Raw genomic sequence first — 13,720 nt, forward strand, 5'->3', positions numbered from 1 at the left:
CCCGGCCGTGCCTGCATATTAATGAGGGGCGGGGCGGGGGCGGGGCAGCGGGGGCGCGGCGGCCTCGCGCCCGCGCGTGCCGGGACGCACCGCGGGGGGCGGTGCGATTGTGAGGTGGCGCTGACGCACGTTCCGGAGTTCTTAAGCGGCGAGGGCGGCGGCAGAGGCGGCGGCACCCGAGCCGGTCTCGGGAGGCGGCGGTGACTGCCGCGAGGGGTGGCGGGGCCGAAGTAGGTGCCCCTGGCTCAGTCACGGTGTCCCTCTCTCACTGACTCCCCCTCCTTCCACCACGGCCGCGCCGCCCCAGATCCGGCGGTTTCCTAGGCGGGGCAGCGGACGGGGCGCCTCTCCTCCGGCTGCCGCCGGCCTGATAAATGAGGGACTTCGGATTTGGGGTGCTGCAGACCGCCCCGCTCCGAAGCAGCAGCCCCGGGTCCCTATTCGGCAGCGGGGCGTACCGTCCCTACGCCACGGGGCCCACCGCGGCCGCCGCCCCGCTGCCCTCCACCACGCCCTTCGGCCCGCTCTCGCCGCCGCCGTTGCCTGTCACCGGCTTCTCGGAGGCCGCCTCCCCCTTCTCTATCCCCCTCGGCTGCGGCGGCGCGGGCAGCTCAGCTGCCGCCGCTTCCTCTTCCTCCCCGTTCTTGGCGCATCAGCAGACCATGCAGGATGAGCTGCTGCTGGGGCTGACACAGCAGCCGGCGCGGCCGCTCTCGGGGGCGGCGGCCGCGGAGAAACTCCCCAACCACCACCCCGGCGGCGGCACGAACGCGGGTGTGACCCACCTCCTCCCCTCCCAGGACTTCAAACCGAGTCTGCACCACCCCTCCTCCTCCTCCGCCTCCTCCTGCTGCTGCTGCCGCACCTCCTCCCCGCAGGACTTCAGTAAGCGGCAGCAGCAGCAGCTGAGCAGCCAGAAGAGGAAAGAGTTCAGCCCTCCCCACCTTCCCCACCCTCCGGACTCGAAGCCGCCGCCGCCGCTCCACTGCCCCGGCCGGTTCAGCCCGCCGCCGCCCGGCCCGCTCCTCCAGCCGGCGCAGCTCGCCCAGCGCCAGCAGCCACAGCAGCCGCCGCAGCCGCCGCCGCAGCAGCAGTTCAGCGTACCGCACCCGCAGCACCTCCCGCCGCAGGACTTCGCCCCGCGGCAGCGCCCGGCCGACCTGCCCCCGCTCCCGCAGCTCCAGCCCTCGCCGCCCGCAGCCCCGCGGCGCCGCCACGGAGGCGCGGGCAGCCCTCGCAAGACCCCGGCCGCGGGCGAGGGCAGCGCCGCCGAGCCCCCCAATGCGGGCTTGGCCCCCTCGACGCCGCCGGTGAACCCCGCGCCGGGCTCCATGGAGTCCCCCAACCACCCTCTGCTCAACAGTCCCAGTAACCTCCTGCCCGGCGGGGCGCTCGGCGCGGGCGCCTTCAGCAGCCTGCAGAGCCCGGACCTTCCGCACCCGGGCGGCGGCGGGGGCGGGGGGCCCCCGGGAGGCGGAGGGGGAGGCGGCTCCGCGTCGCCGCCGCCACTGCCCGGCTTCGGCACCCCCTGGTCGGTGCAGACCGCGTCGCCGCCGCCCCAGCCCCAGCCCCAGCCGCCGCCGCCGCCCCAGCAGCAGCAGCCGCCTCCGCCCCAGCAGCCGCCGCAGCCGCAGCCGCAGCAGCCCGGCTCCTCGGCCGCCACCCCGGGTGGCGGCGGCGGCGGCGGCGGCGGCGGCGGCTCGCTCAGCGCCATGCCGCCGCCCAGCCCCGATTCAGAGAACGGCTTCTACCCCGGGCTGCCGTCGTCCATGAACCCGGCCTTCTTCCCGAGCTTCTCGCCCGTGTCCCCGCACGGCTGCGCGGGACTCAGCGTGCCGGCGAGCGGCGGCGGCGGCGGCGGCGGCGGCTTCGGCGGCCCCTTCTCGGCGGCCGCGGTGCCCCCGCCGCCGCCGCCCGCCATGAATTTACCTCAGCAGCAGCCCCCGCCGCCCGCGGCGCCGCAGCAGCCGCAGAGCCGGAGGTCGCCCGTCAGCCCGCAGCTCCAGCAGCAGCACCAGGCGGCGGCCGCCGCCTTCTTGCAGCAGAGGAACTCCTACAACCACCACCAGGTACGGCGGGCGGCGGCCCGGCTGCGCCGCGGGGCCGGCGACCGGGGCGACGAGGGCCACTCGCCCAATTGAGAGGGGGGACTGGGAAGGCGGAGGAGGGTGACGGGGCTCGGGACGCCAGTCCCCGGCGGGGCGGGCGGGCAGCGGCCACCGTGGGCTGCGAGGCTCCGGTAGGGGGGTCGCGCCGGCTGCCGCTGCGGTCGGGCGCCCCCTCGAACGCCCGGCGCGGCGGGGGGGAGGGGGGTTGGGGCAGCGGCCGAATGGCGCCCGGGACCGAGGGCGGCGGCGGCGGCCCGGCCGTCCCTCGCAGCGGGCGCCCCGACCCGGAGGACCGCTGTCGGCGATCCTCGAGGACGGGCCGGGGGACGCGGGGCCGGCGGGCTCGGGCGGCGGCCTCGGACGAGCGGCCTGGGGAAGCGAACTTGCGAAGGAGGGTCGTGATCGCCGCAGACGGTGCGTGCGGGGAGCCGGTGACTCTTCCCCGTCGTCCAATGAGGGGACGGGCGGAAAGGAGAGGCTTTTTCCTTTCGAGTCCGTCTCGTTGCGAGTCGGCCCGCGCGAGGTCTGGCCGGAGGTGGCGGTGGCCCGGCCGGGACGAGCCGCCCGCCGCGCCCGGGGCCCCGCGCTGAGCTGTCAGGCGGCGGGAGAGGGGAGCCTGCCCGAGGCGGCTCCGTCCGCCTCTGCCGAGGTGCTCCGCGAGCCGCTGGCTTTCTGCGCCTCTTCGCGTTTGGGGACGGATTGGTGGCTGGTGAGGCCAAAACTAAACTTGAATCCGGGAATCGTGTGATACCTCGCGGGGGGGACTCACGTTTTTTGGCGGCCTTGACCGTCTCTTGGGTTACGGGGTGTGTATATTTTGAGTGGGTAATGCAATTATGAAATAACACGGGGCCGTTTTGGGTTTTTTTTTGTTTTTTTTTTTTGTTTTTTTTTTTTTTTATTCATCCGGGTCCTTTCCGATTCAGGCTCCGTTTTGTTATCTTCCCAGTACAACGTTTGAATGACCGCCGGCTTTGGTTCATTGACATCGAAAAGCGTATTTTGTTGTCCTTTTTTGATCCAGTCAGCATTTCCTGTAGTGATTCGTATGTTTAAGGTCATTTTCGTGATCAAGGACTGAGACAGAAGCAGAATTGGACCTTAACCGGTGCTTACTTACTCCTGTAACTTTTTCCATTGACCAGTTAAAGTTTTCAAAGGTTAACCTTTTAAAGGGCGAATGCTGTCTGGCCAAAGTAACAAGTTGAGAGTTCTCTGAAATTAGAGTAACAGTTAACAGTCTTTCTTTCGAGTCCCCGGTGTCTCCCCGAGGAAGAAGAACGTGGCCTACAAGGATTGAAAACACGTCATTTTGAAATAATAGTCCGCTTTCCCATGATTTTCACAGTCTCGAGCAGCTGTGTCCTGTGTGTCAGGGTGTTGGGTTTTTTCCGCTGGGAACTTGCCACAGAAAACTATGGATAGGTGCTTTTGTGCTCTTGGAGCCCTGCTCTCGGCCATTGGAAGACCACGTAGGGTGGTTCGTATTTAACTGTGATCTGCGTCTTGTCAGAAGATGGTTCTCCCAGTGGAAGTTTAAGAGGTCACACAGCTGCCCTGTGGAATTGTAGATCGCTGGAAGAGAACTTGAACCCTGTGTCAGCAAGGAAAGTAAGGCCCTCAAGAATGGAGTGATTTCTTCATGGTCCCCCCAGCTATGCTTTTGAACCGTGGGGAGGGCGAAATGGCAGCATATATTCATGATTATCTGGGCATTTAAAAAAAAATTTTAATAGGTACTAGGGGTCAAGTTCTCTCAGAAAGAGAAAGCTGTCTTACAAGAAGCAGGTTTCATTTGAAGAATTCTTGACTTACAGTAACTTACTGACTTAGAGCAGCTGCACGGTCCATACTTCCTTTGGCTAAGCGTTAGCGCAAGCTTCTTGGCAATGTAATTGCTAGCAATTAGTATTTTTCAAAAACCTACGCTTATTGCCTTGTGCTGAATTGTCCATTCTTTGGCGACTGAACTTTTTGTATCATAGGTTCTACTTTGGAATAGAATTTATTTTTGAAAATGAATGAGGTTACTGGAGACTTGTATGAAGATCTCTACTAGAATAATCAAAGCATATAGTTGTTTTTCTTCAGTATATCTCAGTGGATCCACCTATGGGTAACATCAGATAATTGCCTAACAGTTCATGGATAATTAAGTGAAAGAAAAACAAAAACACTTTAAAAGAAACTACATTAAAATTGGAGTAAAATATCTTAAAAGTTGAATACGCGATACAAAAAAAAAAAAAAAGAAAGAAAAAGAAAAAACCAAACCCACATATTTTCCATACACTCCCTACCCTGAAAGGCGTTTTTAGTTCATGCAAGACAGTAACGGCAAATGTTATTACCATTATTCACTTTTGTAGCAGTGCCATTGGTTTTGGAAAGCTAACGTCTAAATATCTTACTCCGATTGTTACTCCTATCTATTAATTAAAGACCGGATTTTTACTTGTATGCCTAGTAGAATATGGTTGTTTTAAGATCACAATGTAGGTTCTATCTTCAAGGACCTTCGAAGTTAATTTCAATTTTAAACTATTTTTTTCTTCTTCCATACACGATTCTGAAAGGACAGAAATGTAACTGCCTGGTTCTATTTTAGCAGTTGTCATGAAATATCTGCTCGATTCATTATAATTTATAGTGGACCAGACGATGAAAACTCACCTAGCAGGAAATGAGTATGTTTTCAAACAGCAAGATCGCAAACCTATTACTTTTCGTAAACTGTTAAGCTATGCTTTATTGCCTTTACAGATTTTTTTTTAAGATTATATATATATTCTTAGCTCAGGCCTAAATTTTAGTTTGAATTGTAAACTCTTTAAATGCCTGTAATTTAAACATGCATGTTTTTCTCAGCCTCTTCTGAAACAATCTCCTTGGAGCAACCATCAGAGCAGTGGCTGGGGCACTGGAAGCGTGTCGTGGGGAGCAATGCACGGCAGAGACCATCGTAGAACTGGAAACATGGGGATTCCAGGAACTATGAATCAGATATCTCCATTGAAGAAACCATTTTCTGGTAATGTCATAGCACCACCGAAATTTACTCGCTCTACTCCATCACTGACTCCAAAATCTTGGATTGAAGATAACGTGTTCAGAACCGACAACAATAGTAATACACTCTTACCCTTACAGGTAAGAATGGTATGTAAATGGTCTTATTTCTAAGTTGGTCTTTCAAAACAAGAAATTGGGTGGTGGTGGTGGTATGGTAAAACTGACAGATTAAAAAATAAAAAATTTCTGATTTTAAGCATTAATTTAAGGACAAAATACAAAAGGATAGAGAAAATGGATACTGTAAAAAATTCTCTAAACACACGGTAGAAAAGAAGCTTTCTAAAATGTAGAAAAACCTGCTGTGTTTCTCTAGTGCATATTGAAGCTTTTAATTGGCAGCTCAAGAATGCCTTAATTTATATTAATGTTTAATAGGCCACCAAAATGAGTTTCTCCTCCAATATCACTAAACTAAAATGTTAAGCAATTGTGCATAGGCTTGACTGTGATCAGCTGTGTGTATATTAAAATATACCTAGTACAGCTGTGATTATGGCAAAATAATATTAAGACTTTTTACATCCAATTAAAATTTGCCTTCACTGGTTCAGGGACTATTTTTTCCCAAATGTGGCTTAATAGTTATGATGATTAGACACTTTTTCAGGCCTTTTAAAATGTTTTATTTATATTATAGTCTAATAAAGCTATTTACAATGAGATTTTTTTTTTCTCCTGAGACCTTCAGAGGGCCAAAGATACAAGATAGAAGGAACTTTGATTGTTTTATTTTCTTTCTTTCTTTTTATTTTTTTTATTTTTTGTGGGTGGGTGTGGGGAAGAGAACTGCTTATTTCTGATGAAAACTTCTATGCTATTGAAGGTGAGATCTAGTTTGCAGTTACCAGCTTGGGGCTCAGATTCACTCCAAGATAGTTGGTGCACTGCAGCCGGAACATCCAGAATAGACCAGGTAGGCTGCACAGTGTATATTTTTCAGGATTTTGACTAGGAGTTTAGTGTTTATATTATGAGTAAGATTTATTATTAACTTTCCAATTATACCTTTTTAAAGCCTATGTCAGAGAGCATTAAAGCAATTTATTTTTAAAAGGTCACTTGACTTAAACTATTTAATATAAAATGTTTCATTTTCAAATTTATGAGTGATTTATAATTATTTCATTATTTCCAAAATATAAAATTTTCTTTTTGGAAAAAGGAATTATATACCCAAGAGCACCTGACTTTAAACATCGGTCAAACTGAACAGATTTTATCTTTGAGAGTTGTTTTCAGCTAGGGACAAAATTATGGATTTGCTTATCATTCAACTTTAAGTTTCATCAGTATTTTACAGAATTTTTTTTTTTTTTTTTCCAACGTTTTTATTTATTTTTGGGACAGACAGAGACAGAGCATGAACGGGGGAGGGGCAGAGAGAGAGGGAGACACAGAATGGGAAACAGGCTCCAGGCTCCGAGCCATCAGCCCAGAGCCTGACGCGGGGCTCGAACTCACAGACCGTGAGATCATGACCTGGCTGAAGTCGGACGCTTAACCGACTGCGCCACCCAGGCGCCCCTTTTACAGAATTTTTTTAGCAAATGCTTGTCATGGAATCTGCTACATTTGTCTTGAGGTATATTTCTGAAAAAGCCAGTCTTCAATTTTTTTCACCTTTATAAAAAACTACATGTGTTTTTATTCTTTATTCTTTATTTATTCTTTATTCTAAAATTTGTCACTGCTCCTGTATACTATATTCTTCTAAATAGTTTCCTATAGAAAAACCCTAAATCAAAAAGCTAGGAATCCGTCTTAATCACATTACTTTCAAGCCCTTTGTGGTTGCAAAATGCTATCTCTTTTCCTGCAGACTAAATTTGAATGCAAACTGGGTACCCAGTGATGAGAATTATTACAGGATGAGTGGAAAACTCAGTCCTACATGAGGATTCTTTACTACAGAGCCGAAGCTTGAATGAGCATAGACTTGACATTGTGGGATCCCACTGAATGGAGCTATGTTATCTTTAGCTAAGGCTCTTCCTTAGTTAATTTGTCAACATGAGATGATTTTACAAGTAAGGACTGTATAAATAGATGAATAATATGTTTGTAAATAGCTTTATAACCTGGAGGGTTAGCAGTAACTTCAGTAATCTACCATTAGCACCTATTGTAGACAAGTCCTACCTATTTACCAAAATAGTCCTGCCAGGATCTCCACTTAGAAATAAGTAGTTATCTCACATAATTTATAATTTATAATTTATTGTTTTGTTAACAATGTAAGTTAGCTATCCATCTGTTTCTACCCTCTTCTCCACTCTGGCTCAGTTAGGCCATATTAGTGACATTTTTATGGTAGCCCTTTTATGTTGTTCAAATTGAATACGTAAATGCCTAGTAGATGGTATGTTTGAAGAGGAAAATTATGGTAATCATTTTGAAGGTGGCAAGGGACATGTTTTTAGAGAAGAAGAGACATAATTATTTGAAGAGCAGGTGTAGGAAGCAGCACGAGGATCCATATATGGGGGATATTAACTATGGAGAAGAAAGAAGACAGATTAGCTGTCATAAAGGGACCCCCGGGGGCGGGGCACGTGTTGAGAAATGAGGTTATTGAGATGCTGTCAGTGGGTGACGTGCTAGAGTGGATAGAAGTGATGATGAAAAAAGGGAAGTTTTCAAACTGGGCTCTACAGAGGTGCCCTTCCTTGGCTGCTCTGGGAGCAGGGCCTCCAGCGCTCCCACTTAGACTTCAGTCAGAGCCACTTTGTTCTTACCCATGTTATAACCGAGCATTTCACATAAATTCATTTTACCAAAAAAGATTTAGGTGCTTAAAGATAATGTTTTTTTCTTTTGGTAAACTGCTGAGATACTAGCATTCCCTGTGGACCCTTGAAGCGAGGTGTGATGTGATGGAAGTTGAAGAGTGGTGAAGAAAAAGATGGTGGAAAGTGAACTGAACTAGAAAGAAAGGAGGTCTAAAACCTGAACCTCCTTCATGTTTCTCAGTCTTTATGACATCGGAGGATACTGTTGATGGGCTTTCATCTCTTTGGGTCATAGTTTCCTGATCTATAAAAGGAGAACCTTGAACTAGACCATGGAAGGCCTTTTTAGCCAGCTCTTATACTTTCTCTGATCTATTTTGGCCATTTCTTTTCCTCCTTATCCACCCCCCCCCCACACACACTTTATTTTTAGAATACAAGGGTCTTAGTTTATTGGGGAGAAGGGGTGGGAATTGGACTGAGGCAGTCCAGGTGTACTGTATGGCCTCCCAAATAGGCTGAAAAGCAATGTTGTTCTCTCTTTTGAGCACCCTAAGGTACTTAACTATATAAAATTTGTTCTCTGTTTCTATCTTTCCATAAAAGGTTGAGGTATTTGAAGTTGAGGTTCTTAAAAATACAGCAACAGCTGTAAACTTCCAATTGGTATCTTAAACCATTGGGGAGTTCCTCACTATTTGGCAAAGTTAAAATTACAGAAAATTCTTAAGCACTTAAATATCTGGGGAAATATTTTCATTCTGACTTTTTTCCCCACCACGTACAACATTTTAATACTAATAAACCTCAGTTAACAAATACATTATTTTAAAACATTTAACTTTTTATTTCTTCTAGTCTCAAATTGAGTAGGCCTATAAAATATACTGAATTGTAAAACCAGAGTCTTAATTTTTGTACCTGGATACTTGAGGCCTTACCTATACCAAGAACTGGACATGTAATTAACATTCAGTAAATGGGAAAGAAATCATTCTGAAAATTGGTTTTATTTCAGTTATATATAGCATTTTTAGGGTTGGTTGGCATTTTCTTATTTTAAGTAATTATGTCCTTATGGAAAAATCTTCAAATTTAGAACTTTTAAAAACAAGGGTAAAGTTTTATGCACATTTCTGACTTTAAAATTAATGTGGGTGGGGCGCCTGGGTGGCTCAGTCGGTAAAGCGTCCGACTGCGGCTCAGGTCATGATCTGACAGTCCGTGAGTTTGAGCCCCGCATCGGGGTCTGTGCTGACAGCTCAGAGCCTGGTCCTGTTTCAAATTCTGTGTCTCCCTCTCTCTCTGTCCCTCCCCTGCTCATGCTCTGTCTCTCTCTGTCTCAAAAATAAATAAATGTTAAAAAAAATTGTTTTTAATAAAATTAATATAGGTATTTTAATTTCTTTAAAATGCTATTAGCTAGTTACCCTTGCAAGAAATTATACTTAGATGTGTGATTTTTAATTACCTTAAAATTGAATTTTCAATTAGATACTGAAATTTTAGTTTATTTATTCATTAATACTTGAATTTTTTAAATCAAAAAGTAAATATACTTGTAGCTGAGATTATTACTTAAAGGTTTATATATGGCACATTAGTTCTCTCTAAATAATTAGCAACGTGGTACCTTTAAAGGTGTAACATAACCATAAAGCTTATGAGATGGTATGTCGGCCTGTCCTCTAGCTAAGGGATTATGAATATATTTAGTTCTGTATTTTTGTTCCTATGGAAGTTCTTGAGTGTGTCACATAAACTACCTTAAATTCATTGAAGATGCTTTGCACCAATCTTTAATATCCAGACTGTTATGACAACATGATAGATGATAATATGGAGGTCTCTCAGAAAAATATATTATTTGGTATCTTTATTCACTTTGCACAAAAACAATAAATAGTAGCAGACCAAGTCCAATTTTTCATTCATTTAATCAAGCATTCCTTAAATTTTGGTTCTTAAATGTGATGAACCTCATTTAAGGACATTGGTAGTCATCAAACTGTAAACACTGAAAATGAGAGAGAATGGGTTCTCTTGTAACCTGCTTAGGTAATGGATGCTTTTTAAGTTTTGTATCCTGCATTCACTTCTCTAATTGCACTTGATACATTTTTTTTTAATTTGTTTATTTTGAGAGAGTGACAGACTGTGCACACCCACGAGCTGGGAGGGCAGAGAGAGAGAATCTCAAGCAGGCTCTGCACTGTCAATGCAGAGTCCTAGGCGGGGCTCAAACACACAAGCCTTGAGACCATGACCTGAGCTGAAGTCAAGAGTCAGACACTCAACCAGCTGAGCCACCCAGGGGCCCCTGTACTTGATACATTCTTATACAGATCTTTTCTACTAGCCTTTTCATTTAACCCTTGTGGATACTAGTATACCTTTGGCCGTTGGGGCCTTTAAAAAAATTTTAAAAATAAATTTTTTTTTTTTCAGTCCCTGTCATGGCACTTAGTCAAGGTTCAGATTCATAAAGGAAGTTCAAAAACTGTTATGTGCATTATGTATGAGGTAGTGTTTTAATTATCCTTGAGCTATATGGGGAGAAGTTCTGTTCTTTGCCTTTGAGAAGGTGGAAGCCCAGTTGGATGAAGAAGGGGTGTCTGTGTAGAACAGCTAGAGACTGACAGGAGAGAGTAGGAGCCTGATGCTACATTGTGGAGGGAGACAGTAGCATGTCGTCTGCTGCTCATTCACCACAGTGCAATAGCACTGCGTCATCAGGAGTGTAAAATCAGTGTTTGCTTAAAATGGAGGACAGTATTAATAACAACTTTGCTGTTTTATTTTAAAGCAAAAATTGGAAAACCACACACAAAAATGCAACAAAAGTGGATCTCTCTACTTAGCCAGAAGGATATATGTTAAAGCATCTGGTATATCTTTAAACATGACAATAGAGGGTTTTTCCATAATCCATCTCCTTATTCTTTGAGAGAATATTTCATTTTCAAGAGGAAAATGTTCTACTTGACTATGTCTTTTGAAATGAGACAGGGTTTTGCATATTTCAAAGTAAAAATGTAACATCCCATTGAAATGTTCCCTTTTAATTAAGTTTAAGTTCTTTCTGTTGTACTAGTTTTAATATTCTTGACCTCTTTAGTTATTTTTCAGCATTTGTAATCTTTTTTTTTAGATTATCCTATTTAAGATGAGGATTTGAGATTAGATTACTTTGTTCTTTCTGTGTCCCGCAGTCTTTCTAGGACCGTATGGTTGCTTCTGTAAGTCTTTATGCCAAAAGTCTGGGTTTAAGAAAATAACAAAATATTAGAATACAAGAGATTATAGTTTTCCAGTGTTTTCTGAGCTTTGCCTGTTCACTGTTGTGGGATTCTGTAATCTCAGTTTATGAAAACCCATTTAAATCGATTCTTTGCCAGATAATTTTCATATTTCAGGTAGATTCCTCATAGTGATTCTTACTTTTGTGAAACTTCTTGGCTGTTTTCAAATAGTCATGTAGTAATAAACGTAGGTTAAGTTACATTGCTATGATTTTCCATATGTAAGCTAATCAGCTTTGGTGTGTTTATGTTTTTCTTAAAATGGTTTCGGGATTTTCATTTAGTTTTTAAATTAACGGCAGTTTTTGTGAACACAAATTTTTCTAATATCCTTATTTTAGAAAAATGTGTGAGTATTTGTTTTATAGTCAGATTTGTTTCTGTTGTTTTTTCCAGAAGTTATATTTTAATACCCATACTTTATTTAGTGGAATTACCTGTATTTTTTTAGACATGAGCCTACAGGTTTCATTAAGTCTAGAAAGTGATTTTGAGGTGTCAGGAGCTCTTTGCCTGGTGAAGGTTATTTTGTGTTCAGTGCTTTAAAAATCATGTGGGATGCAGCAGATGCTTACCAAAGTATAAGTTGGCTAATATTTGTATAATGACTTTTTTCTTTTCTTTACTAAAGCAGGAGTTTGTTTCATTATGAAAGACTTGAAATGCAAGGGAAAATAGGGACCTGATATGTGGGCATTACCCTATTTCAGTTCACCGTAGGCATTAAAGCTAAAGCTATTAATACGCGCCGCTTTTTTGAATAACCGTTGTCGGTTGACTATCTAGTGATTGCTGATATTTATTGAATAGCTATTTCCCTTCTTACCTTAAGTAATTGCCCCTGGCCCATTGAGAGTACATATGGAGTCACTTCAATGATTTTACTCTAAATTTTGCTCTAAAGCAGGATCAAACTCAAACTCCTTGAATGGAGTTGGAGTGTGACTAAAAACCAAAAAACAAAAGTCATTTGGGTGGTGGTGAGAGTCACCATTAAGTTCATAGGTCTGTTAAGGATGGGGCGCAGTCTGATTCTGTTAAAGAAAACATCAGCCTGAGAAGATAGCCTTAAACCATAACGTATTTTCTTTGTAAGAATTTAAGGCAAATAGAATATAAAGTATTTATAATACATCTTAGAACCTGTACGATACAGCATACCTAATGAGGTTTCTTTGCTTAATTATGTGAACAGTTTTTATCATGATAGTTTACATTTTTTAATTCTGTTAATTCTATTTTAAATACATCTTTAATACATCTTGTCTTAGTTAACATTTGAGTCCTTATTCCTGGGGGGGATTTATGGTCCTGTATGTAGTCTTTGCCCTCACAGAGCTCAACTTAAATTTGCAAAGTTTTTTTAGTAGAGTTAGGGTACTATTCATTCAAAAATATTTGAGAGCCAGCTGTATTTCATAATTAGAAGGTCCTTACCCCTAATTAGCTTAGTTTAGTGGGTGAGGCAGGAAAATCAACAAATTAATTATGCATAAAGTAAAATGGAAGCACAGAAGATGGAAATATTTGGAGAGATTAGTAAAATTGTATGTAATTTTTGTCCAAGGGCCATGTTCTTCTCTATACTAGTTTTATTTCATTTATTACTTAGTACTTTGAGTCTTTTGATTTTCTTATATGTCTATTTGCTTTGCTGTGGCTTTTCTATTATTAAGGTGGACTTTAGGCATTGTCTAGTCTGACATAATTTTTTTCTTTTCTAGAAGATAGAGCAGAGCCTAAAGAGGTTTAGTAAACTATAAGATCAAGAAGTCCAGCACTTCTTTAAGTATGGTTTCTGGACTAGCAGTCTAAGTATCACCTGAGAACTTACTGTAAATACACATTCTTAGGGGCCTCTCTAAACCTATTGAATTTCAGACTCTGTCTCAGCAGAGTCCCAGCAGCCTGGGTCCCAGATGATTGTGAAGCATATGCTCATGTGTGAGAAGCGCTGTTGTAGTTCAGTGATTATCTGTGCCTCCTTCACCAAAGTCATGTTAATGATGTAAAATAAAGTAAGTAGGGGTGCCTGGGTGGCTCAGTCAGTTGAGCGTCTGACCTCGGCTCAGGTTATGATCTCACCACTAGTGGGTTCGAGCCCTGTGTGGAGCTCTGTGCTGACAGCTCAGAGCCTGGAGCCTGCTTCGGATTCTGTGTCTCCCTCTCTCTCTGCCCCTCCCCTGCTCATGCTCTGTCTCTCTCTGTCTCAAAAATAAATAAACGTTAAAACAATTTTTTTTTTAATAAAAAAAATAAAGTAAGTAAAAGACAAGGAGTACCAATGTAGCTGTATTGTGGTCATGCTGGAGTAAGAGCTCTGGCCTAGCATTGTGTCTTTAGTATTACTTTGCACACTTCTAAATTCCTCAACAGCAACTTGTTTAGTCTATAATACTGATTCTGGCCCCCTAGTTTTAAAAAGTTCACAACCCTAATTTAAACCTCAAGTGGAGTAAATAAATCAACATATTTTCACGAAAGCTTCTTAGGTTTGTCTTCAGCT

General features: G+C 44.7%; 1 protein-coding gene across 7 annotated transcripts in view; it reads left to right on the forward strand.

The window, feature by feature from the left end:
- The first annotated feature begins 226 nt into the window (after positions 1–226).
- The window catches only part of CPEB2 (cytoplasmic polyadenylation element binding protein 2), a 68,825-nt gene continuing 55,331 nt past the window's right edge, over positions 227–13,720 (forward strand). For 2 of the 7 annotated variants that reach the window (XM_047090592.1, XM_047090593.1), the window contains exons 1-3: positions 227–2,069; positions 4,977–5,258; positions 6,007–6,096. In XM_047090592.1, coding sequence (XP_046946548.1) covers positions 375–2,069; positions 4,977–5,258; positions 6,007–6,096 — 2,067 coding nt within the window. In that variant the 5' untranslated portion in view covers positions 227–374. Of the gene's footprint in view, positions 2,070–3,015; positions 3,720–4,976; positions 5,268–6,006; positions 6,097–13,720 lie in introns of those variants that run through there. The other 5 variants (XM_047090594.1, XM_047090597.1, XM_047090595.1 and 2 more) reach the window with 3 other exon arrangements.

Source organism: Lynx rufus, unplaced genomic scaffold, assembly GCF_022079265.1.
Source record: "Lynx rufus isolate CCGP_SWC_20201006 ecotype Redwood Valley unplaced genomic scaffold, mLynRuf1.p SCAF_3, whole genome shotgun sequence".
Lineage (NCBI taxonomy): Eukaryota > Metazoa > Chordata > Mammalia > Carnivora > Felidae > Lynx > Lynx rufus.